Below are 24,083 nucleotides of genomic sequence, written 5' to 3' on the forward strand. Positions count from 1 at the left end.
TGTGAAGAAGGAACTGTTTGTACTATTTGTTTCAGCTGCTGAGTAGAAACCTTGCGACAGGCAGGCCCAAGCTTGCCCCCCCCACCCCCCACTTCCCAGGTATTCACCTACGGCTTAATCTAGCCCTGCCTACTTGAAGGTGCAGCCCAGAAACAGGCTTACCATCCTAATGTGAAATAGGCGTGAGGTTTTTAGGAAAATCCCCACAACTGCTGGTTGTCTCCATATCCCCCTTTCAGCCCAGGTTGGCAGCTAGAAAACCAGACAGGACTTCTCCCTGGGGCCAAATTTGGCCCAGGAATCTCCATTGGCTGCACTGTGCTGCACAAGGCAGCTGTGGAACCAATAGCTTTCAATATCACAGAGCAACCTTAGCCATAGCTACGCAGAGGTTAAGCCCACTTGAATTCAATGGCTCTGACTCCCAAGTAAGTGTGGTTAGGATTGTAACAGTAGCATTAGCAGAGGTTTTCATATTATGGAGAGGTTTCAGATCATGGTAAGGGATAAACTCATGCTATATGGATCAGGAGCCAAGCACACAATTCTATATTTTTTTAAAAGTCTATGATGTCACTGCAAGCACGTTCCATGTTACAGTGGTACCTCTGGTTACTTACTTAATTCGTTCCAGAGGTCCGTTCTTAACCTGAAACTGTTCTTAACCTGAAGCACCACTTTAGGTAATGGGGCCTCCTGCTGCCACCGTGCCGCCAGAGCACGATTTCTGTTCTCATCCTGAAGCAAAGTTCTTAACCCGAGGTAATATTTCTCGGTTAGCAGAGCCTGTAACCTGAAGCGTATGTAACCTGAAGCGTATGTAATCCGAGGTACCACTGTATAGGAGCACAGGAGTGGCTCTATAGTTAAGAGGAATAGCAAAGAGAAGTCTCATTATTCTAAGCTTCAAAAATGGATGGCTTATAAAAGTGGAACCTGCTGAGTTTAATACCTTGAAACTTGGCATACATGCTACACCTAATGAGCCAACCATCAAACTAATCTGATACATAATACCACCAGGTAGAGCATTAAAAGCAGTGAAATGGACACTTCTGACCCTTTTTTCCTCTCCAGCTTGTATGCCCCCTTTTTTTCTTTTGCAGAAACTACCAGTGCATTTTATTTAGGCTTGTCAAGGAGCATGTTTGCACTGGATTGGTGAAATTCTATGCAGCCTTTCATACATTACGTTTTCCATGCCCCATTCAAGTCTATGGAATGGCAGGTACTGGCAGACAGTGCTAGGGCTGTTCATCATGGGCCCACCTGTGGCACTGATCTGTGCCCCCCTCCCAGGGGCCACCTACCCACCCCAATTTGGGAGAAGAGCTAAGGGCTTTTTAAACACTCTTTTAACATACAGTTCAATAGGGCTTAAAAATATGGACAGGAGGAGATCTTGTGCAGTGCTGCTCCTTCACGAATGGCTTCACTGATCTCAAGGCCTTTGCTTGTGCATCCACTATCCATTCTACTGTAGCCAATAGAACAGGTTGCAGTGTGTGTGTGTGATGCCCATTGCAGGTTCTCCTCAGGTGTACAAATGTTTGCTGGCAACCCCTGGCCTACACAGAACTAGAGCAGTACTAAAGGAAGAAAAACAGTCAGCTCTCCCCTTTTTGAGAATGACACTGGGAACACATTTCATTTGTGCTAGTCTTCTATTGAAGGAGTTGTTGTTTCAATTCAGCGGGAGTGGGGTGTATTGGATTACATCTCCATCTTGGCGCCAACTGTTTCCAATAACGTTCAAAAGGTGGAAGCCATCAAGCTCCATTCCAGTTTTGACTTGAGATTCTTCATTTCAGATTTCTCAAGCTAAGCTCTTCCAGCTTTGAAATGGCTGCCCTACCCACTGCCTCTCTTTTTACTAACAGGATGCCGCTTAAGGCATCAACAATAATTAAGCCCCAAAGTGAGTGAACAATCAACATTGCAGGACCCTGAAATGAGCCATAATGGATGCCAGATTCTGTAGTCACAGATTTGCACACACTGGCATTGCTAAGCCAAGCTTCAAACTGACAGCAGTTTGCCTAGCGCCCAGAAAATGAGGAGACTTTCCCCCAATTGGAGAGAGAGAGAGAGAGAGAGAGAGAGAGAGAGAGAGAGAGAAGAGAGAGGACTTATGCCGCCATAATGATGCCAGGCCTAGGCACGCCTTGGGCATCATAGTGTTATTCAAGGTCTTTTCTTCATTTTGACTAGGCAACAACATTTCTGTTCCGAAGTGTGGTCTAGCTGCACGACTGTTTTCTTTCTGGTCAGCCAGTGTTGTACTTGGTTCCAGTTCAGGTGTCAGGCAGCTTGGAATGTTACTCCACAGCAGTACAGGCCTCACACGCCATCTATGGTGCTGATATTTCTTGCTCAAGATGGCACCATTTCAAAAGAAAGGGAGGGGAGTGCAGATTTCGTACCTGAAGAAAGCTAATACAGTGGTACCTCGGGTTAAGAACTTAATTTGTTCTGGAGGTCTGTTCTTAACCTGAAATTGTTCTTAACCTGAAGCACCACTTTAGCTAATGGGGCCTCCTGCTGCTGTGCCCCTGCCACACGATTTCTGTTCTCATCCTGAAGCAAAGTTCTTAACCCGAGGTACTATTTCTGGGTTAGCGGAGTCTGTAAGCCGAAGCGTATGTAACCCGAGGTACTACTGTAATCAGAAGCTCTAGCCAGACCTCTTATGTTGATGGCTGGGCACCTGATGAGGGTCGAGGAGATCAAAAGAGCCCATTGCTGATCCATCTAAACCACTCTTCAGTGTTTCTGCCCACACCCCGAGCTACAACATAGAACAGTGGCTGTTGCCAGTCATTCACAACTCCTTCCACCCCCCTGGTGGGTGAGCGATGGAAGCAACACATTTATATGGGGGTTGTCAGTAGGATCCATGGCAACCCCCCGCCATGTTGGGTTACCCCAAATGCAATGCTTGACCCAGTGTCAACATCAGGGGAAGCATTTCATTCTGGCAAAACTTGGGCTAGTGCTGAGGAGGGGGCTTAAGCAGGAGTCCTGGTTCGGACAAAATGCAAAGCCAAACCTTGCTGTATAGCTTAGTGCGGTGCAGCCATAAAAAGGACCAAGGAAGAGCAAAATGGTCTCCAACTCCTTTCCCGCATCCTGTATGTCCATACCAACATTTGGGCAGGGCTGTCTTACTCATAGGCGCTAAGGGTGCGGGCACCTGGGCGCTGGGTTTTCAGGGGCACCAGGCCGAGAGTCCGGGGCCCGAGAGTTGAGATCAGGTAAGATCCCGCCCGTTGGTCAGAGCGCAGCAGCGGGCTCTTCTGCTGCGGGTGGCTCTGCGCCATGAGTTCAGGGCTGACTGAGCCAGTAAGATGCTGAGGCGGCCGGCCGGCTCTGCCCTCCTGCATGCCTGGGACTGGGCAACCTGGGGGGGGGGGCGCCGGGTGGATCTTTGCACCCCAGTGCCACATATGCTTAAGACAGCCCTGCATTTGGGTTACTGTGTTGCATGAACCAAACATCCTATTTGCACTGTATTGGGTTTTCCATCACTGAAAAGCCTTTTTACTACTTCAAGCTAGCATGAAGCATTTTTGTCCTAGCATTTTTACCTTCAGGTGTACACTATGATTAGAGGTCCTAATGCATGCCTAAGAAAGTCATTGGGTGTAGAAAGGACTCTAGATGCCTCTTTGAAGCCTAAATCCCTTTCGTCCTTTTACCAAAGGCACACAAGCTCCATCTTTTAACTGGACACCATTCTCAAGTTCACCAGCAGCTACGTGTTGTGAGAAGATGCCCCACGACGTTTTGGTTAACTGACGAGGAGCTATGTGCTAGCCATTTAAATGCTTTACCACATGGAAGTTGTAATAAAGGTAGCCTTCTGTTGCATCCAGCAACACAGATAAAGCCAGCTTTAGCATTTTAGCACCTCACTTATCCTTTACCCAACAGCATCACTAGAAGCTAGAGACATCACCAATGACAGCATGCCCATATTATTGATGCAGTGAACATTTAAGATGCCACCACATAATTTCTAGTCACCCACAGGTGCAACTTAGGGGAAATTAAATATGAAAGCCGTATTATGTTCTTAGACAAGATGGACAGCAAGAGAAGACATGAAGGAGGATTTCTGACACACTTTGCTATTGTAGCAGCATACAGCACTCTTTGTGCTAGTCGCATAACATGAAGTTATACTGGCATGGGGACTAGCCACATATTTGGTCCATTCTACATGGTTCCCTGAAAGCAGACCCTGGGTTGAATCCACACTTGTTTCTGTGAGAATGGAGGGGCTCCTTCAGTTGCACAGGGAACTAGGATTCAGTGGAAGCTCCCCACTGAAGGAAAGGAGCAAGGCAACAATTTCACAAGTGCCAGCTTCCATGCTTTCCTCCCATACACTTCCAAAACTGTTTGGGTGTGTGTTCCCAAGGGAGACACAGGAGGCTGAGGACAATCAGCAAAAATTACTACCTGAACCCCTTTCCTCTAGTACTGACAGAGCACCACTGCGTACAAGTCAGGACCCAGCCTACTACCAGAGCAGTGTAGAATGGCAGTCCCACCACCAATGAAATGAAAGATCAAGTCCCAAGTTAAAGCTGACATGATGAAGACATGAATGTTGTCATGTTCTCAGGAGTGGAGCATAAAGGATTGAAAACCATAAGTAAAGGCAAGAGTGAGTAGTCAGTTATGATAAAGTGATGGATATTTATTTTTTTGAAATACTTATAATCCAGACTTTTATAAAAGTTTATTAAGGTGCCATACAACATACAAGATTTTAATAAAATCAGTAGAAGCATCAATAAAAACCATCAATACATACTGGTTGGTTAGAATGGTGGAAACAAATCACATTGCAAAGGCTGAACCACAGGGGCAGGGGGAACCACCAGAAGTGTCCCCTCAGAGGATCTCACTGAGTGAGATGGAACATAAGGGATCCCAGATTTTTGGGCCCAGAATAAAGTGACAGAGGAAGCTAAGGACCAAACTCTGGGGTACACTAACATAAAGGGGGGAGTATAGAAAAGAACTACAGTGGTACCTCGGGTTACATATGCTTCAGGTTACATACGCTTCAGGTTACAGACTCCGCTAACCCAGAAATATTACCTCGGGTTAAGAACAGAAATCGTGCAGCAGCAACGCAGCGGCAGCAGGAGGCCCCATTAGCTAAAGTGGTGCTTCAGGTTAAGAACAGTTTCAGGTTAAGAACAGACCTCCGGAATGAATTAAGTACTTAACCCGAGGTACCACTGTAATGAATACAGTATGCATAGATTCAGTCATAGATACACAGAGAGTTTAAAGGGAGAGAGATAATCAACTGTGCCAAAGTTACTGAAGAGAAGCAGAATAGAAGTTGCTTGACAGAGCAGCTGGAAGTCAGAGGTGGTTTCCCCCAGAAAGCTCAGAAAAAGCAAACTTAAAAATAAAATCAGTTGAAAAACTTCATATTCAAGGAATCTGAGAACAGAGGGCAGGAGAGATATTAAATTATCATAAGAGAGACAAGAAGGGTTAAGCAATAAGCTAGAAATGGACCTTTTGTTTTGAACAAGTCCATTCCTGGTTTTGTTGGTATGCACACAACAACCATCCCATGCCGATTGTGGAAAAGGTTTTGCAACATAAGCATGTTGAGGCTGAATGGTACAGTACTGGCTTTTAAAGTCCCTGCACCTAGTTTATTGGGATGACTATTTCCATGCTCCACAGTGCTGTGGTCCAGGTTATTTTAACTCTTTGCAAATACTTTAAAACACTGCCACTACTCAATTTTCTGACTATTAAACAGTTTTGTATGTAAGCAAGCTTGCACACCTATTATATTACACACTAGACAAAGTGTCTTACAACCTAATCACCGTCTGTTAGGAAATAGATGAAGTCCAGTACCTTGAGTCTCATTTTCTGCACCAACGACATCTAACTGCCCCCCTCCTGAATATCAAGATATATAAAGCTTTCACCCTCCCAGTCCCAAAGTTATGGCTTCAAAATGCATAAAGCCAATCTGAACAAGGAAGGGATGGGGGAAGGAAATCAATATTCTTATAGTTAAGAACAAAGGGCATGCAGTCCTGTTATATGCTATGCCAAGTGAAAGGCCTTCTTTCAGGGCACAGGTTCCCATAAATTCTTCTAAACTGCATCCAGGAATTGAAGACATTCTTATTTGTGACCCACCCTTTGATCATTCCACTGAACCAGCACCTACTTCAACAAAACCTTCCAATTCCACACAGGTCCAGACACTCAGTGCAAACAAGTCCAGTGATCGACCCACAAATTATTCAATACTTCTTTAGCATTTCCCAATACACAACATGCTGCAGATCTTCTCACGAGCCTGACCTTAACCGCTCTTACTCGGAAATAAATTCCATTGATTTCAGTAGGATTTACTTCTCAAACAGTATGCTTAGGAATGATATCCTGGTCATTTAACCAGGGAATAACCCCCAGCAAGAATTATGCCTACAAGCGGAAGGTATGATTGGATATTGACCCACAGTTCACAGGTCCATTTGCAGGGAATTCAATTACACCCATGAAATCCCGCCCCCAACGGCATAGTCTTAAACTTTATTACATAAAGAAAACTGCACAAGGAGTAGCAATAGCTTCATGGCTACTTTTCTATATGCTTTGTGAAAGAAAGTGATCTGTATTCAAGCTGCTGGAGCAACTGAAACGCCTCTCCTTTTTGTTTTGTGTGACCTGTAACATCCAGCACATTATATGCACACACATACAGAGCCTGGGCATCCGGCCAGCAGACCAGGTTTGCAGCGGGAGAAGCAAAGGCTACGAACCTTATACTTCGCCTGTGGCTACTGCTTTTCAGCACATGAAGAAGTTTATAGACCAGCTGAATTTCTTTCCTTTCCTACAGTTACTGAAGTTGACTGTGAAAGTGAAAAAGAACGCACACAGTTTCCAGCCACTAATTTCTTAGAATAAAATCCAGAACAGTAGTAGAACAGTCTGTGCAAAACTGGATTCTCCTTATCACATTAGTATTGAGCACACTTTTTAGACTCTTCAAGTCTGCAGTTTGTTCCCCATAAAACACCGATTGGAATCTATCAGAGATAAAATTAAGGCAGCAGCAGCGCGTCCCTTCAACACGCTGAATGCTTCAGTCATACAATAATTCCTACTGAACTTCATGCGATTTAATCCCAGGCTAGGTGTGTACAAAGGTCTATTTAAAGGGAAACCCCAGTGATTTCAGTGAAGCTTACTCGCAGGTAAAGTCTTTGTTTGCTGCGGTCCGGTGGAAACCTCGAATATTCCTCAGCAATAACTACGGAAGCAAGAGGAAGTAAGGCGGAAGAAATATTGTAATTTACCTTTTGGATTCCTGAACTCAGATCCATTCTTCAGCTTGCCTTCCCCGCTTCGCGCTTCCTCCTATTTGAATCTGCCAGAGGCGTGCAAATCTTTATTGCTGTAATTCTTTAGCTGGGACAACAGCTTTGGAGTGAGTAAAAATCGCAAACTGCTGTAGGTACCGAGGAGCCCCGGGAGCTATTAGCAAACCCCACGTTCCAATCCCCAGCGTTTATTCACAAGCTGCCTGCATGGAACCCCATTAATTGGAGCTCACATCTCCTCTAAACACCCTGCCAGCCAATCAGATGAGGGCTTTAAACTTTTCCAGCCAATGCGAAGTGAGGCTTTAATCCTCAAGGTTCTTCGGCTTGCTTTTTAACCCCCAGAGGGAAAGGATGGAGCGAGCAGAGACACGCTGTTTTCCAGCTGTGGAGGCAGCGCTCGCCCAGCTGCTTCGAGCGAGGAGACTGCAATGATCCCGCCCCGGGATCTCGCGTCTCCTGCTTTCCCTTTTAAAGGATGAAGGGGAAAACCTTGCGCTTAAGCAAGCCAGTTCATTCACAGAAAGAGGAAGTGAGTGTGTTGGGGGGGGGGGAACCTGGGATATTATTAGCCCATTAAATCCAAAAATAATTTCTGATCTAAACTGTGGCCGTCATCACCGTTGCGCTAATCAGACATTTTATTTAAGCCAAATGCATATTTTTAAGCCATGGCAACGTTTGTTTGTTACTGGTGTCTGCAGCTGGGGGGAAAACAGGGCAGTGCCTGCAAAAAGGGTGGTGTAACTCAAATGCCATTTCAAATACTTGCTTTTCCTCTGCCAGACTTAGGATGGCCCATGTAGTGATGTTGGGAAATTTAGCAAGTTAAAACTTTGGCTCATGTTAAAGAAGAGCATTGTGGAAGAGCCAAATGCTGTGGAATCCTGGGAAAGTGTATCTTTCTTTAATTGTAGACTTTCTGTCCTTAAGAGTGTTATTTTCTCCATCTGTAGGAAAGGGAGTTTCTAGTTGATTTGTGGTTCTTGACACCTGGCTGTCCCGTGGATTCAGTGTGAATGGGTTATCTTGTTAATTTACAACTCAAAGAATCTCTTTGTCTGTGGGTATGCTTTAATCTTCAAGGTCTTGGGATAAACAGGATTCAGCTGCCAATTCTTCTAAAAAGTTTGAGTTATTGTTCTTCTATCTAACCATTGGCGAATTGCTAATTAATCTAAATAACTGATTGGCTTTTGAGTTTTGAACCCACTGTGGGTTCAAAGGGGATAAAACCTTAGGAAACCCACCTGCAATTTGCAGATCATCTTGCCAAGCAGCAGATCATCTTGCCAAGCAGCAGCCCGTCTCACCTAACCTACTTTGCTATGTGAGACCATTGTCATGCATAGAGGGCCTGCCCTGATTGGGGGGGGGGGATGCTTGCAGGCACAAAACACTAAAATGAGAGATCCAATCCAAATTGTAAAGAACAAGGCTCTCTGCTTGTTCTGGAGACTCAAAACATACTTTTCCAAAAGTTTTAAAGGAGGGTTTTCAAACTTATTTTCCTATTTTCTAGCCTAGTTGTTAACTACGTCTCTGTGAAGTGGCCCTAAACCAAACCTGCCATTTCCCATTTTTAACACACTGTTATGTCTTACTCAAATTTCTTCCACATGTTCATGAGGAAGAAATAGGAAAACAACTTTTCTTTCTTTGTTCAATAATGTAAATGGAAATAGGTTCTTAAGCGAACAAGTGGTCTTGTTCCTTGGGCTGCAATTCTGAGCATATTCACAAACCAGTAAGGATGCAATCCTAAATCCACTTTCTATGGAGTAACCCCAGTTGAATACAGTTGGACACATTTCCAAGTATGCAAGTGGAAATTTGTGTTATATGTCACACTGAAGCGAGTAGGGTAGGTAGCCGTAGGTAACCAAACTTAAAACCATGGAGAGACCTGGTCTGAACAAAGACATTGGATTCTTATCTCATTATACATGACAAAGCCATTTTCACCTTCTCACCCCTTGCTTTTTCCTGTAAGACCTATTGCAGTCGTTAAGAGTCGTCAACAGGCTCATCACAGCTATCTGCCAATCACCCATTCCCACCACCCTTCTGAGGAATACCCCTCCCCACCTTCTCACTATATAGAAGGATCTGGCAACTTCTGTTTCAGTGTATCTGAAGAAGTGTGCATGCACACGAAAGCTCATACCAAGAACTAACTTAGTTGGTCTTTAAGGTGCTACTGGAAGGAAAAATTTTTTTTGTTTTGAAGCGAGTGGGATTTACCTTTGATACATGGTCTAAGATCTCTAGTCCATGAAAGCTAATGTCACAATAAAATGGGGTCATCTTTTAAGATGCCACAAAACTTTTTATTGTTTATACTTGGGCTGCATACACATTACTGTTTCCTCTGACCCCAGCATGCTGACACCACTGGTGTCAGAAGGCACGTACACATGTATCCTGCAGCTTCATAAGTAATACACCTGCTTGATTCATTTCCCCACAAACCAGGTTCCAACTGATTAGAAAACAGAAGCCTCAGTTAAGCAGAAGAGTGTACATTGGAGGCATCCATTGTGTGTACAATTTAAGTGAATTGGAGTTTGGCACAGAGGAACAAGTCAGTTAATGTGCATTGGCATGTACAGCAAGACAAGAAAGTGACTTGAAATGCAGTGGCGAGAGGGAAACACAACCTTGCTGTGGTCAAGCAAGGTCTTTATGCTGCAGTCCTATACCCACTTACCTACTTTTATGATTTTGTGGTTTTAAGGCCTATGCCACCTGAAAGCTAAGTGATACAGGGAAACAGAATTTTGAATTGTAAACAAAATTGCATGTGGCTGTAAGGGTGACACCTTGTGACAGAGTAACCATCTAAATCCATCTGCCATGAATTAACATTATTATTTTTATTATTTTTAAATTACATTGCATATCTCCCTTCATTCATAGATCCCAGAGTGCTTCGCAGCCTATGTGTTGACAACTTCAAAGACTCAAACATGTTGCATCCAGAGCTTCTGTGGCAGGTGTGGAGAACTTTTGGGCCTCCGCATGTTGCTGAACTACAACTCCCATCAGCCCCAGCAAGCATGGCCTATGGAGTATGGGAGTTGTAGTTAGAGCAACATAAGGCGGGCCAAGGACACGGGTGGTGCTGTGGTCTAAACCACTGAGCCTCTTGGGCTCGCCAATCAGAAGGTGAGCGGTTCGAATCCCCGTGACGGGGTGAGCTCCCGTTGTTCGGTCCCTGCTCCTGCCAACCTAGCAGTTCAAAAGCACCCCAAAAATGACAAGTAGATAAATAGGTACCGCTCTGGCAGGAAGGTAAATGGTGTTTCCGTGTGCTGCTCTGGTTTCGCCAGAAGCAGCTTAGTCATGCTGGCCACATGACCCAGAAAAACTGTCTGAGGACAAACGCCGGCTTCCTCGGCCTGTAAAGCGAGATGAGCGCCGCAACCCAAGAGTCGTTTGTGACTGGACTTAACTGTCAAGGGTCCTTTGCCTTTACCGTTTTAAGGCGGGCCAAAGGTTCTCCACACCTCTTCTATTGGAACAACATGATCTTCAGTTATGCTCATTTGTATTACTAATAGATTGAGTTTCAGATCCTTCTTAAATTCTTTTTATCTAATTTTGCATAAGCAGATAGCAGCCACACCTGTACTGAGCTTTGACGAGAACCAAATTGAATATAGAGAGGATTGTTGGAGTCATCTCACACATTGTATCTGCCGCTGAGTGTACACTCAACAGAAAACAACAACAACAACACGGTCAGACCTTGGTCTATGATGGTCCTCCTTCATGAAAGAAGTTTGCAATCATATTTGCTACATTTACACACATTATTAGGTGTTTGCGTAAAACATCTTACATAATAAGATGCACACCATAAAAAAATCTAATATGAAAAGCAGCCCATAGCATCTAGCTCCACATGAATCAATAAAATACTGGCCAAGGGATCTTTACAAATACATTTTGAGTTTTGGGTGTGCTTCAAGATAGTTCCTCAAGAGTTATCTGCAGTTGCTTTGTGTTTATCATGGAACACAAATTTAAGTGTCCCAAAGCTTACAAATAAATAAACAAGAATACAGTGGTACCTCGGGTTAAGTACTTAATTCATTCCAGAGGTCCGTTCTTAACCTGAAACTGTTCTTAACCTGAATTACCACTTTAGCTAATGGGGCCTCCTGCTGCTGCTGCGCCACCGGAGAACAATTTCTGTTCTCATCCTGAAGCAAAGTTCTTAACCCGAGGTACTATTTTTGGGTTAGCGGAGTCTGTAACCTGAAGCGTATGTAACCTGAAGCATATGTAACCCAAGGTACCACTGTACATGAAATGGTCTGGAATCAACTGTAAGCAGGTTAGCTTAACAGGTAGAACTCTACTCCCTTAGGGTATTTCTAGACTTTCCCAGTCCCCCTTATTGGCTTGAGAAGATAAATCATTTGCTTCATTGAAATTTATCATTGTCTCTGGTCACATTTTAAAACCCCATCAAAAAGAATAAGAAAAAAAGGGTGCTCTGAATGTTAATGAAACATAGGAGACAGCAGTAGCCAGACATGACTATTCAACTTTGAAATGGCATTTGAGCACCAAACAAGCTGAGTAATGAAAGCATTTGGGTTAGAAACAGGGGGGAAATAAACAGAAAGTTCTGAAGGACATTGTCATGGAAGACGCTGAGATGCTCAGGCAGTGTGTTGTCTGGGCAGGGTTCCAAAAAATATTTTCTCCGACTGCCTCTGACTAATACATCTGTCTTATGCCTGTCTGCTTGTTATGAAGAAACTAAATCATTTTCTGACTAAATGTAGATTAAATCTCTGTAACGGTCATACTCTGGGAACTGACGTGACAGGCTGATGAAGGAGGAAATGGTCTTCATTATTGGAAAGTGCGCAGCATGGGAGATCACCTTCTTCCTGTGTATTTCGCAAGTCTGATGCATCCTGAAGCGTATTCATGGGTGAGTAGTTCTTTAAGGCAGCCTACAGTGACAAAAGGAAAAGAATGGTTGCAGTTTGGTAAATCAGTAGTAACTTGGAATTAGTGTGATGTCTTAACTAAACAGAATTCCTTTCTTATTCTGACAAGACGTTTAGGAAAGAAAAGCCTAGACTTCATGTCTCCTTTTACATCCTTTTATAGTTGTTTAAACTAGATTGCTGAAGTAAAAAGATGTGATAGGGTATCTAGCCTCTCACTTTTTTATATCCACAACGTTTTTGATCGAGGTGCAAAAAGTCATCGATGGGTGAATCTCATGTGTTACCTCACACAGTACAGATTAAGAAGACATAGGCACATAAAACTGATGTTTGTGTTATAATTTACGGTAACTTGTTATGGTACTTGTAGAGGAAGGAAGGAAGATAAAAAAGGGAATTAAACCAGAGGAGGAGCAACCTGCTCCAGTATCCAGGGTGCGTGGCGTGAGTCCCAGGGATGTGACGCATGTCCTGGGGGCATGGCATGGCGCCTGCGGGGGGCATGGTGCATGTCCTGGGGGGTGCGCAGCGCATGCCGCGAGCCCCGGGAGGTGTCACCGATGGGGGGCCAGCATTTTGTCACCCCTCCCTTTGGAATAGCACACGGGGCGTGCTGCCCCCGCCCCTACGTTTGAACGCCCCTGAATTAAACAATACCTACATAAATGTGGCATTTGTACCAGTGTTTAATGCTCAGAACCATACTTAAAAGTGCTGGTTGTGACCTTTGAATGGCTGGCCCTCAGTCAGGACAGGGGACTGGTGATGGTGATGAAGTATGCCACACAGTTTGCCCTTTGCCCCCTAGATACAGAGGACAGTATCTTGGCACCAATGTTGAAATAAGATGCAACTGTCAGTCTAGTCAGTTTCAGTATATGGAAGGAAGTCGCCATGTTTTCTACCTCAGATAGCATAATGTCTTAAGGTAGACTTGACTTTTAAAGCCCTTGGGACCAGGCCAGGATACCCGAATCATTGCCCACTTCTGCATGTACCTACCTGGACCTTAAGAACTTCTTTGGAGACCCTTCAGCAGGTGCCGTCACCACCAGGCAAGGTGCTGAGAAGGCCCACGGACTTGTCATTTTAGTGTGATGCAAAGGCATTTGCATTTTTCCAGTCTTTATCCCTTCCATATGAGCTTGGGTACTCATGTCATTGACAAATACTGTCCCTGTAAGCCAATTTTCTGTAGTGTAGCAACCCCGCCTACATCTCTGTGTCTACCTCACATGAGAATGGAATGGGAGTAGAAAGGAAGTCTATTTGCCACTCTGAAGAAGGGTAGGGTTCTTTTAAGTTATGAAATAAATTAATAATATGAACATGAACCTTGTTTGTGTCTTGGATCCATACAGAGAAATCGACACATGGTATCAATTGTGCATATATTTATTGTTCTAAAATAAAAGATATTTGCAAAGATGACTACTGCTAAATATATATTTTCACACTACTTTTGACTCATCAGGTTTTTGTATTGCTCTTTTCTTGGGCAAAATTCAGGGATTTCTTTTGATAAGACCGTGAACCAATCACTAGCATAGAGAAGTGGGGCCTGGGGGAGATGAACACTTCTACAGAGTTGGTTTTTTCCTTTTTCTTTTTTGGCGATATATTTTTTAATCTACTCTTTTGAAATGAGGAATAACAATACCAAGAATCATTGACAGAGAGGTCAATATTCTTCACAGATAATCTAATCCTGCAGACTCTAAAATAAATGAAAATGAACTTGAGAAATGACTGGAAGAAGAGTGTGAAATGAAAAAAAGGGGGGAGGCACACAATTAAATCCAGGCATCAGCTTTCATATTGATTGCCAGTAAAGCAAAGGAAGACGTTTCTGTATGTCAATTTTAGCTGTGATTATTTGTCCATAATTATATACTTTGGTGGAAAGGTAATATTGCTCTCGTTCTGGTCTGAGAGATATTTTGTGGCAATGAATTTTGGGCTCCCCCCCTCCCACATTGGATGCTACTAAGTAACTCAGCAAATTTGATCTCATAATTTCAGCATAAAGGTGCATGCCATGGTTGTGAATATAAGTCATCTTGCCAATTTCCAAATTTTGTTATGTTACAAATAAGAGAATTGGAATGCTAACCCTACTCGCACGGACCATACAGTGGTACCTCGGGTTACATTCGCTTCAGGTTACATATACTTCAGGTTACAGACTCCGCTAACCCAGAAATAGTACCTTGGGTTAAGAACTTTGCTTCAGGATGAGAACAGAAATCGTGCAGCGGTGGTGCTTCAGGTTAAGAACAGTTTCAGGTTAAGAACGGGCCTCCGGAACAAATTAAGTACTTAACCCAAGGTACCACTGTACTTGCTCAACAGGATTAATTCAACAAAGTTACATTGAAGAGACATGCGTCTTCTCTGGAGTCATGTACTTTTCACTTGTTCAAATAACAGTATACCAGTGTGCTGTTCTGTAGGCTATTTGATCTGTGTGGCCAGACCAACATGATATCTGTGGGTATAAACAGGGCTACCAGTGGATTCACAACATACAAGTAGCATGTGAGAACAAATCCCTTCCAGCATATAGTGTATCAGCAGCCACATGTTTTAAGCCTCTTTATTGATGCCACCATCACCAGAGGAATTGGGGTATCTGTATCTATGCAACCCACATGGGAGCACAACATATAAATAGCCACACTGCTTGGTCCCAGTCAGGCTGTGAGGTCAGTATTAATCCCATGCATTCCAGAAGCATTTATGTGTTGGCCGTCAAAGTCCGTTTAGGGAAAACAAAGGTACATCTGCATTTGACCTAGGCAAATTTCCCCCACCACTCATATCCTTTCTTGAAACAAGCTAGAGTGAATCACCAAAAAAAGTCTCCTTTAGAAGGCCTCAGAAATCCAGACCTCTGACCAGAGAACAAGTCAGAACCCATAAAGTAGGCCAAATCTCTGCCTTACTATCAGTGATAAATGGCAAGAATCATATTTATAACAAGGTGTTGTAAGCTATTTTGCAAGGAGCTGATCATTGCCTTGCCCAGCAAATAATCTTTTTATTTACTTATTTTGCCTGAGAAGCTTTTCAGCTTTGGATTTAAAATGCATCCTATAGCATCCAAACCATTGCTTTTGTAAAAACTTTGCTGTATTGCCTCAGTTATTCATATGTCCCAGCTTCTTCTTGGCTGACAGTAGGTATTCTTTTTTTAATTAATGGTGTATTGCTTAAGTGCCCCCACTTAAACTGCCATTTGCATCAGCAATAAATATTAATCAGCATCTATGAAAAAGAAAAGTGCCATTGTTGGAAATGTAAGCAGTTTTGGTGCTACCTAGAGCTCCCTTATTTCTACACAGACATGAGAACAAATGGTGTTTACATGCTGTGGTATTTCAGCAGACAAATACTCCAGGGTCTCAGTAAATCTCTCTCGCTTAAGTGCTTGCTTGTAAGATCAAGAAAACAATTATAGGTTTAGAAGAAAGTGGCTTAATCGTCAGAGTTTTGCATCAGTTTACAAAATCATCTTGGTTAAGACGAAAACATGCCTTACTTCAAATTGAACATGATAGGATGCTGCTCTTTTTCCTCTCGCTTTCAAGTTGGATAAAATGACAAATCTATTTATTTTCTCATTTTCTCAATACAAGATTGAGAGAGGGGGGATGTGTGCAATCCAGTTTAAAAGGACATTGGATCAAGACCATCATTTCTAAGTGTCTAATCTGAGCTCTGATTAAAATCACAAATGGCAAGAAAAACAATGTTTGTAACAGGAGCACTGACAGGGCCAGTCAAGTAGGAATAGCACCACTATAATCATGTTTAAACTGATTCATGCTTTCACACAGTTAATTACAATGATCGGCTCAGAACTGTAAAGCTACATTAACTAGCAGAGGTTTGGAGTGTGTGGGAGGGCAGAGCTCTGTAGTTGCAGAACATCTTACAATTTATTCCTTTATGGGTTCCTTATACACTATGGGAAAATCATACATTGGGACACCCTGCACCCCCACGATGGCTATGAAAAAGCATCATAGGTTGACCCCATAGCTCCCATAGTTGTACAAACAGAGGAAAGAATTGCTAGTGCTAATTGGCCCATGGCTCATGAACCAGGAGCACGGCTCAGGTCAATGAGGAGTTGTGTTTTCAGTTTTGTTGACTCAGTGAAACTCCCTCCCATGCAATGCATTTCCGCCCACAGCCATCCCTGGATGGGTTTGAACCACCAACCTGGTTAACAGCCAGACACACTGACCCAATGTGCTACCTCAGGGATTTGCCTGAGTGGAAGCCCTTTGCACAAGCAGGCCGACACCACTGAATGTTTTACAATTGTATTTGATTGTTGTTTAATTTTTGTAAGTTTCTTAAAAAGCTGGTTCTTGAAAACAGGTCAGGCTCCCAAGAAAGAAACTATGCCACTGTTGTAATGTGCTAGATTGGCCTCACATTAATTTGATGTGAATGTTTTTAAATAACATATTGCACTTGGCTTGTATATCTTTACAACCTAGTATCATTGGTTTGCATGTTAGCACCCAGGTAAAAGGTACCTAATGTTCATTGTTCTGTATTCCAAAGCATGGAACAAATTAGTTCATACTTTTCTACACAAGCAACCATAATGTGAATGAATTGAATTTGGTCTTTGAAAAGAAGAGCTTTCTTATTAATTTTAATGCAGGGCAGGATCTGTTGTTAATGATGCGATCGTAGAAATGATCATAGATATGTCATATTGTGCAATGACAAACCTAAACAACATCTTAAAAAGCACCTTGCGAACAAAGGTCCGTATAGTTAAAGCTATGGTTTTCCCAGTAGTGATGTATGGAAGTGAGAGCTGGACCATAAAGAAGGCAGATCACCGAAGAATTGATGCTTTTGAATTATGGTGCTGGAGGAGACTCTTGAGAGTCCCATGGACTGCAAGAAGATCAAACCTCTCCATTCTGAAGGAAATCAGCCCTGAGTGCTCACTGGAAGGACAGATTGTGAAGCTGAGGCTCCAGTACTTTGGCCACCTCATGAGAAGAGAAGACTCCCTGGAGAAGACCCTGATGTTGGGAAAGATGGAGGGCACAAGGAGAAGGGGACAACAGAGGACGAGATGGTTGGATAGTGTTTTCGAGGTTACCAGCATGAGTTTGACCAAACTGCGGGAGGCAGTGGAGGACAGAAGTGCCTGGCGTTCTCTGGTCCATGGGGTCACGAAGAGTCGGACACGACTAAACGACGAAACAACAACAACAACAACATACGATTTCTTACTTTCTCATCACCCTAAGACTCCAGAGTGCGTTGCTACAAAATGGAGGGCACAAGGTCCTCTGCTCTGGTCCATGGGGTCACAAAGAGTCGGACACGACTAAACAACAACATGTCATATTGTATCTTGTGCCAAGATTTCCTTCTGACGTCTGCTTGAAAGATCCCTGTGGAAATTTTACAGGAGAAATCCTAGCTCCAGTGGTATTAGTGACAGGGCTCCTGCAGACTTTAACGGGCCCTGTATTTCACCTTGTGGATTTATCTCTGTTCATCCATTTAGCTTAATGCTGAACTTGTTCATTACCTTGTTGTTGCTCTTTTTTCCCTTAAAAAAAATATCCCAGCAGCCTATTAATCTTACAGAGGCTCCCACTCAGAGCCTGTCTGCTAATTTGATTTAGGACACCATAACTCTTTAGTTCTGTCACTAGAAAATATATCCTCTCTTTGTTCAACCATGCTTAGAGAAGCACTCAGTCTGAACTGGCATCAGGATGGAGGGATTATTACGACACATCCTTTTGGCAGGAAGACATCTGAGGATAACACTACACTTGCCGGCCTAAAAATTTAGTTTCTACAAATACAATCAGATAGGGATATCAGACCAGTTGAAAGGGACATCTACTAATCAATAGGACCCACTTATTATGGTGTGTTAATCTTAGGCATGTTCTGGGGAGAGGGAAGTCACTGGGATGAGTATGCTCTAAACTGCTGTGCTCCCAGACGGTAGCTAAGGGCAGGAATTCTGTTTTTTAACAGCCGAAAAACAGTTTTACTGGGCCAAAGCAGCAGCCAATGTATCCTATTATCCATTCTGCAAACAAATCCTAGATGCTATAATGAGCTTCTCTGATTTCCTAAGAAGGGTTTCCTAAGAAGGGTTTCCTAAGAAGGGTTTCAGAGAGAGCCAGAACACGTTATAGTTGCCATGAAAATGTCAGCAAAATGAGCGATCCCTGCCTTAGCTGTGTGACATCATTCCTTATATTATTGAACTCTGGAGGTCTGCTATGTATCACTCTGGCAACAAAATGGACTACAGTGGGTGGTGTAGGACGGCTGTGTTTCTCACCTGCAGCATACCAAGAGGGGGAGGGGCACCACAGTGGCAAGGTTGGCATGGTGCAAATGCACAAGTGGAACCAATCCAGGGCTCCTGCTGGCCCGTTTGCACCATGCCAACTCTGCCACTGTGCCCCTCCCCTTCTCCATCCCAGTATGCAGTAGTGACTCAGCACAACCCCACCATGCCATCCACTGCTGAAAATGGGGCAACAAGAGGGCACTTTATTTATAAAATGTATAATTCACTTACTATACAAACTTGGGCCTGTTCAGATGTGACCTTCTTGCCCTCTGCCCTTGGTTCTGTCAGGATGGCTCCCCTCACCTGCAATTTACTTTTAATTAAAATCCACGCAATTGCCAGGAGCAGTCAGCATGACAAGGTGCTGCTTAGGAACAGACCTCCTGGTAGCAGCTTCACTACCACTTACTGGGACTGCTGATTGCAAGAGTGACGACACTGCTAGTCTTGCCTGTAGGATATACTGGCTGCAGTCATTAGGACTGGGCAAATCATGAGTCTTTCCCTCCCTGCAAATATAGGTAGGTACATGAGGTAAACAAAAGGGGGAGGCACGTTTTCCCCTTTCCCCTTCTTTTATAATTCTCTTAACCCCCCAGAACAAATTTTAGGGAGTGGGCAATGCAGACTGCAAAGGAGAGGTAGAAGTGAGAGAAATTTCCTCCTTTCCGCTTCTGTTGGCAGATGCCTCCACTGCAGGAATAGTGCAAGGAGGTATTATTCACCATTTATATTTATTTGTTTAAGGGATTCACACCCCACTCTTTAACAGTTTAACAGGGCAGCTGCTTGTGGGAATGTTCAGGGTGGCAGGAGAGGATATATTGTTTATTAATATCCTTCCTAATTTGTGCTAGCAAGTTCCTTTACTTCACAGAGTTTACATTCCCCTTCTCATGCAGAGCAGAAATCTGGTTGCAGGCTCGTGAGAACCTCTTACTATTACGCAATTCAATCTCTCTCAGATTGAATTGTATGTTCCTGGTAAGATCACCTTTTAAATCCCTCCTAAAAGAATAAAGACACCACAGTCTTTTGTTGTTGTTTAGTCGTTTAGTCGTGTCCGACTCTTCGTGACCCCATGGACCAGAGCACGCCAGGCACCCCTGTCCTCCACTACCTCCCGCAGTTTGGCCAAACTCATGCTGGAAACCTCGAAAACACTATCCAACCATCTCGTCCTCTGTCGCCCCCTTCTCCTTGTGCCCTCCATCTTTCCCAGCATCAGTGTCTTCTCCAGGGAGTCTTCTCTTCTCATGAGGTGGCCAAAGTACTGGAGCCTCAGCTTCACGATCTGTCCTTCCAGTGAGCACTCAGGGCTGATTTCATTAAGAATGGATGCGTTTGATCTTCTTGCAGTCCATGGGACTCTCAAGAGTCTTCTCCAGCACCATAATTCAAAAGCATCAATTCTTCGGCGATCAGCCTTCTTTATGGTCCAGCTCTCACTTCCATACATCACTACTGGGAAAACCATGGCTTTAACTATACGGACCTTTGGCTTAGATTGTATCTTACCGGCCCAGTGGTTTTTCCTACTTTCTTCAGTTTAAGCTTGAATTTTGCTATAAGAAGCTGATGATCTGAGCCACAGTCAGCTCCAGGTCTTGTTTTTGCTGACTGTATAGAGCTTCTCCATCTTTGGCTGCAGAGAATATAATCAATCTGATTTCGATACTGTCCATCTGGTGATGTCCATGTGTAGAGTCGTCTCTTGTGTTGTTGGAAAAGCGTGTTTGTGATGACCAGCTTGTTCTCTTGACCACAGTCTTATTCATCAGCAATAAAAAGAAAGTTGACTCACGATCAGGCAGAGCGTAGTGTGACCCCTGTAGGCAGGCTTTAGGCTTAAAGTTACAAACTCGTATGAACAGGTTTATCCCATAAGGGAGATGACCTGGGGGACTGCTTAGCTGGCAGCCAGCAGTTCATTCCAGGAAGTTCACAGGACGAAAAGAAGATGGAAAAGAGAGGGAGTGGCAGCATGCCTTATTCTTATACAAGGTCTGGGAAGGTCACGCCCACCCACTGGTCACAAGCAAGGAAGGATGCTCCAGGCCAGGAGGAACAGGAAGTTTGACTGGTTGGACCAAACATTCCCTTGCATGTCCACTCTAGCAAAACAAGGAATGTTGTACTTGACTGCTCCCAGTGGATTACATCCCACACTGCTTACTGTGGTTGGATTGACACTGACCTGCTTAACATTATTAGAATGATATTAGATATATAATGCAGAATATAAAAACAGCAACTAAGCTATCACAAGGGCAAGCAGTACATTGCACATAAAAGCACAGGTATGAAATGCAGGGTATAAATCAGCAGGTAAAACCAAACAAAACAGAAATAAACAGCAAGCAATTAAAAAAAAAAAGCTGAGTAACAGGCATATTAAGTCAAACTCTGTTGTACCATCAGGAGTTGCCATACAGGGCTGTTATTGGTAATTGCAATGTAACAGATACAGTATACAGTGGCGGAGCTTCATGCTCTGGCACCGGGGGGTGGAGAGCAGGTGGGGGCGGGGCTGGCGTGGCGCCCAGCACGGGCAGGGGGGCAGCCGCGATGGCACCCCACTGGGATCGTGCTGCCAGGGGCTTTCCTCCCCCTGCATGCCTCTTCCTCTGCCAGTGACAGTATATGAAGGGTTATCCTCAAATCAAAGTTGGTACCAAAGAGAATTAACCAACAGGATGGATGCTGCTGGATGGGATGGATTTAATTGAACGGAGTGAGGACTTAAGCAACCTGTGCACAGGATTGCAGCCAATATTAGTGGTTCCTGTTTTATGGGTAGACAACTGTTTGAGTGAAACAAAAGTATACTCTGCACTAAGTTAGAGCTGGCTGGGGATTGTAGTCTGCAGTTTTATGTGCCCATTTCCTTCAAGCAGTCCATAAAAATAGCAATTTCTATAGAAACTGCCTCTTCGTCACTTACACAGAGAGACATAATGCATTGTTTACAGATACTATTGCCAATTAGACACCATATTTACCAGGAATCCCTTGGCGAGGATCTATTAAATCATAGAATCGGAACCGTAGAGTTGGAAGGGATCCTGAGGGTCATCAAATCCAACCACCTTCAATGCAGGAATCAATCCGGCTTAAAAGTCTCGAAAGAGGGAATCTGTTCTACTGTCAAACAGCTCTTACTGTCAGAAAGTTCTTCCTCATGTTAATTGGAACCTTATTTCTTGTAACTCAAAGTCATTGGTTTGGTAACTCAAAGTCTCCTACCCTCCAGAGTAGGAGAAAACAAGCTTGCTCCATCTTCCATTTGACAGCCCTTGAGATATTTGAAGATGACTATCATGTCTCCTCTTTTTCCAGGCTTAACATCCTCAACTCCCTCAACTGTTCCTCACAAGACTTTGTTTCCAAACCCTTGATCATCTTGGTCACCCTCCTTTGCACATTCCCAGCTTGTCAATATCCTTCTTAAATGTTGGGTGCAGAATTGGACACAGTATTCCAAGGGTGGTCTGACCACGGCAGAACAGAGTGATACTATTACTTCCCTTGATCTGGACACTATACTTCTGTTGATGCAGCCTAGAATAGAATTAGCTTTTTTGCTGCAGCATCACACTGTGGACTCATGTGAAGCTTATGGTCTGCTAAGACTGCCTAGGTCCTTTTCACATCTAGGGCTGAAGCTTGGGATTTATTCAAATGAGATAACTTGATGCTGAAGAGCAACATCTCTCTCTCTCTCTCTCTCTCTCTCTCTCTCTCTCTCTCTCTCCCTCCCTCTCCCTCCCTCCCCCCCTCAATTAAACAAATCAATACTCCTGAATCTAATGCTCTACTGGATCCTGAATCAACAAAAAAAAAATGCTGCTTATCCTTCAGATGGAGTATTGGATAGCCTGTGTCAACTGAACATTTTTCTGTATGTCTGCATAACTCATTACAGTAAAAGCAAGTAATCAGAATAATATATTAAAATACCACCATCTCTATTATATGGTGCATTATGAATGTTTGGAAAAGCTATTTTTAGAATTAATAGTACTGTGTAAACCTACATCAGGCCACTTTTCAGCTGAATAATATTCATTTTAAAATACGATGTGAAGTTTAGGAACATACCAGTTTAGTGATTCAGTGCTTTAGTGCATACCCTGGATAAGCTGTCATGCTGAGAATCTAGTACTCTCACCCGCTAAATCACTGTGGTACGTTGCATTATGACGTTCACTCTCTTGCAAGTGTGTGAGTGTGTGTGTTTGTGTAACTCTTTGTTTTCTCTGGAATAGGTGGTTCAGTATTAAAAATGTACCTTCTAAATTAAGCACTTACCCCCTTGCCCAGGCAACTCCTGAATGCACAAAATATCCAGCCAACCAGAAGCATGGCTATACGGAGGTGTTATTTCTGTACAGGTATCAAGCACTGGTCAGAACTACAGTGGTACCTCGGGTTAAGAACTTAATTCATTCTGGAGGTCCATTCTTAACCTGAAATTGTTCTTAACCCGAGGTACCACTTTAGCTAATGGGGCCTCCCACCGCCGCTGCGCGATTTCTGTTCTCATCCTGAAGCAAAGTTCTTAACCTGAGGTACTATTTCTGGGTTAGCGGAGTCTGTAACCTGAAGCATCTGTAACCTGAAGTGTCTGTAACCCGAGGTACCACAGTATAGGTTGTATTCATTTTCTCCCATATTACTGGATGCCTTGCATGAACTTCTGAATGGGTTGCAGTTGAGATGGGGGAGTAATTACTACTGCATCTAAGGTAGTATTTCTGCACAGTTTAAATCAGGCTCCCTTAAACTTGGCCCTCCAGATGATCCCTAGCTAGCAGGACCAGTGGTCAGGGAATGATGGGAATTGTAGTCTCGAAACATCTGGAGGGCCGAGGTTGAGGAAGCCTGGTTTAAATGTTTGATCAAACAAGGGTTGATAGTGGAATTATATTGCTTTCCCCCTCCTTTTCCATGTCTACTTAAACAGCTTAAGACACCTTATCTCTCTCCGCCCCCCTGGCATGTTTATTAAGATTCTTGTCTTTTTTGGTAGTGACACTCTGATATTGGAATACCAGATTCCTTAGGTCCTTTTGATAGCTCATCAATACCATCTTATTACATGCCAAGGCCCCATGAACCCGTTGCTCCCATAGCAAGAACAACATCTGGGTCACAACTTTATTGATTATAGATGTGCATGGTTTGGCTTAGGCATTGGGTATCAGCATTTTTCACTCTGGCCCACCTGCTGGGAGTGCATCTAAGGGTGGAGCAAATTTGATGGGGGGCCCCTATGACCTACATCAAATGGGGTACTGTGAGGGGCCCCCACTTGAGGAGTGCTATGGCCCCCCAGGGACGTTCTGTGCCCGAGCCTGCCTGCAA

At 43.7% G+C, this 24,083-nt stretch overlaps 1 protein-coding gene across 1 annotated transcript in view; it reads right to left on the reverse strand.

The window, feature by feature from the left end:
- The window catches only part of LMCD1 (LIM and cysteine rich domains 1), a 52,311-nt gene extending 44,648 nt beyond the window's left edge, over positions 1 to 7,663 (reverse strand). The window contains exon 1 of the mRNA XM_053378121.1: positions 7,359 to 7,663. Coding sequence (XP_053234096.1) covers positions 7,359 to 7,385 — 27 coding nt within the window. The 5' untranslated portion in view covers positions 7,386 to 7,663. The remainder of the gene's footprint in view (positions 1 to 7,358) is intronic.
- Positions 7,664 to 24,083: the final 16,420 nt, after the last annotated feature.

Source organism: Podarcis raffonei, chromosome 2 (assembly GCF_027172205.1).
Source record: "Podarcis raffonei isolate rPodRaf1 chromosome 2, rPodRaf1.pri, whole genome shotgun sequence".
In the NCBI taxonomy this organism is placed as follows: Eukaryota; Metazoa; Chordata; class Lepidosauria; order Squamata; family Lacertidae; genus Podarcis; species Podarcis raffonei.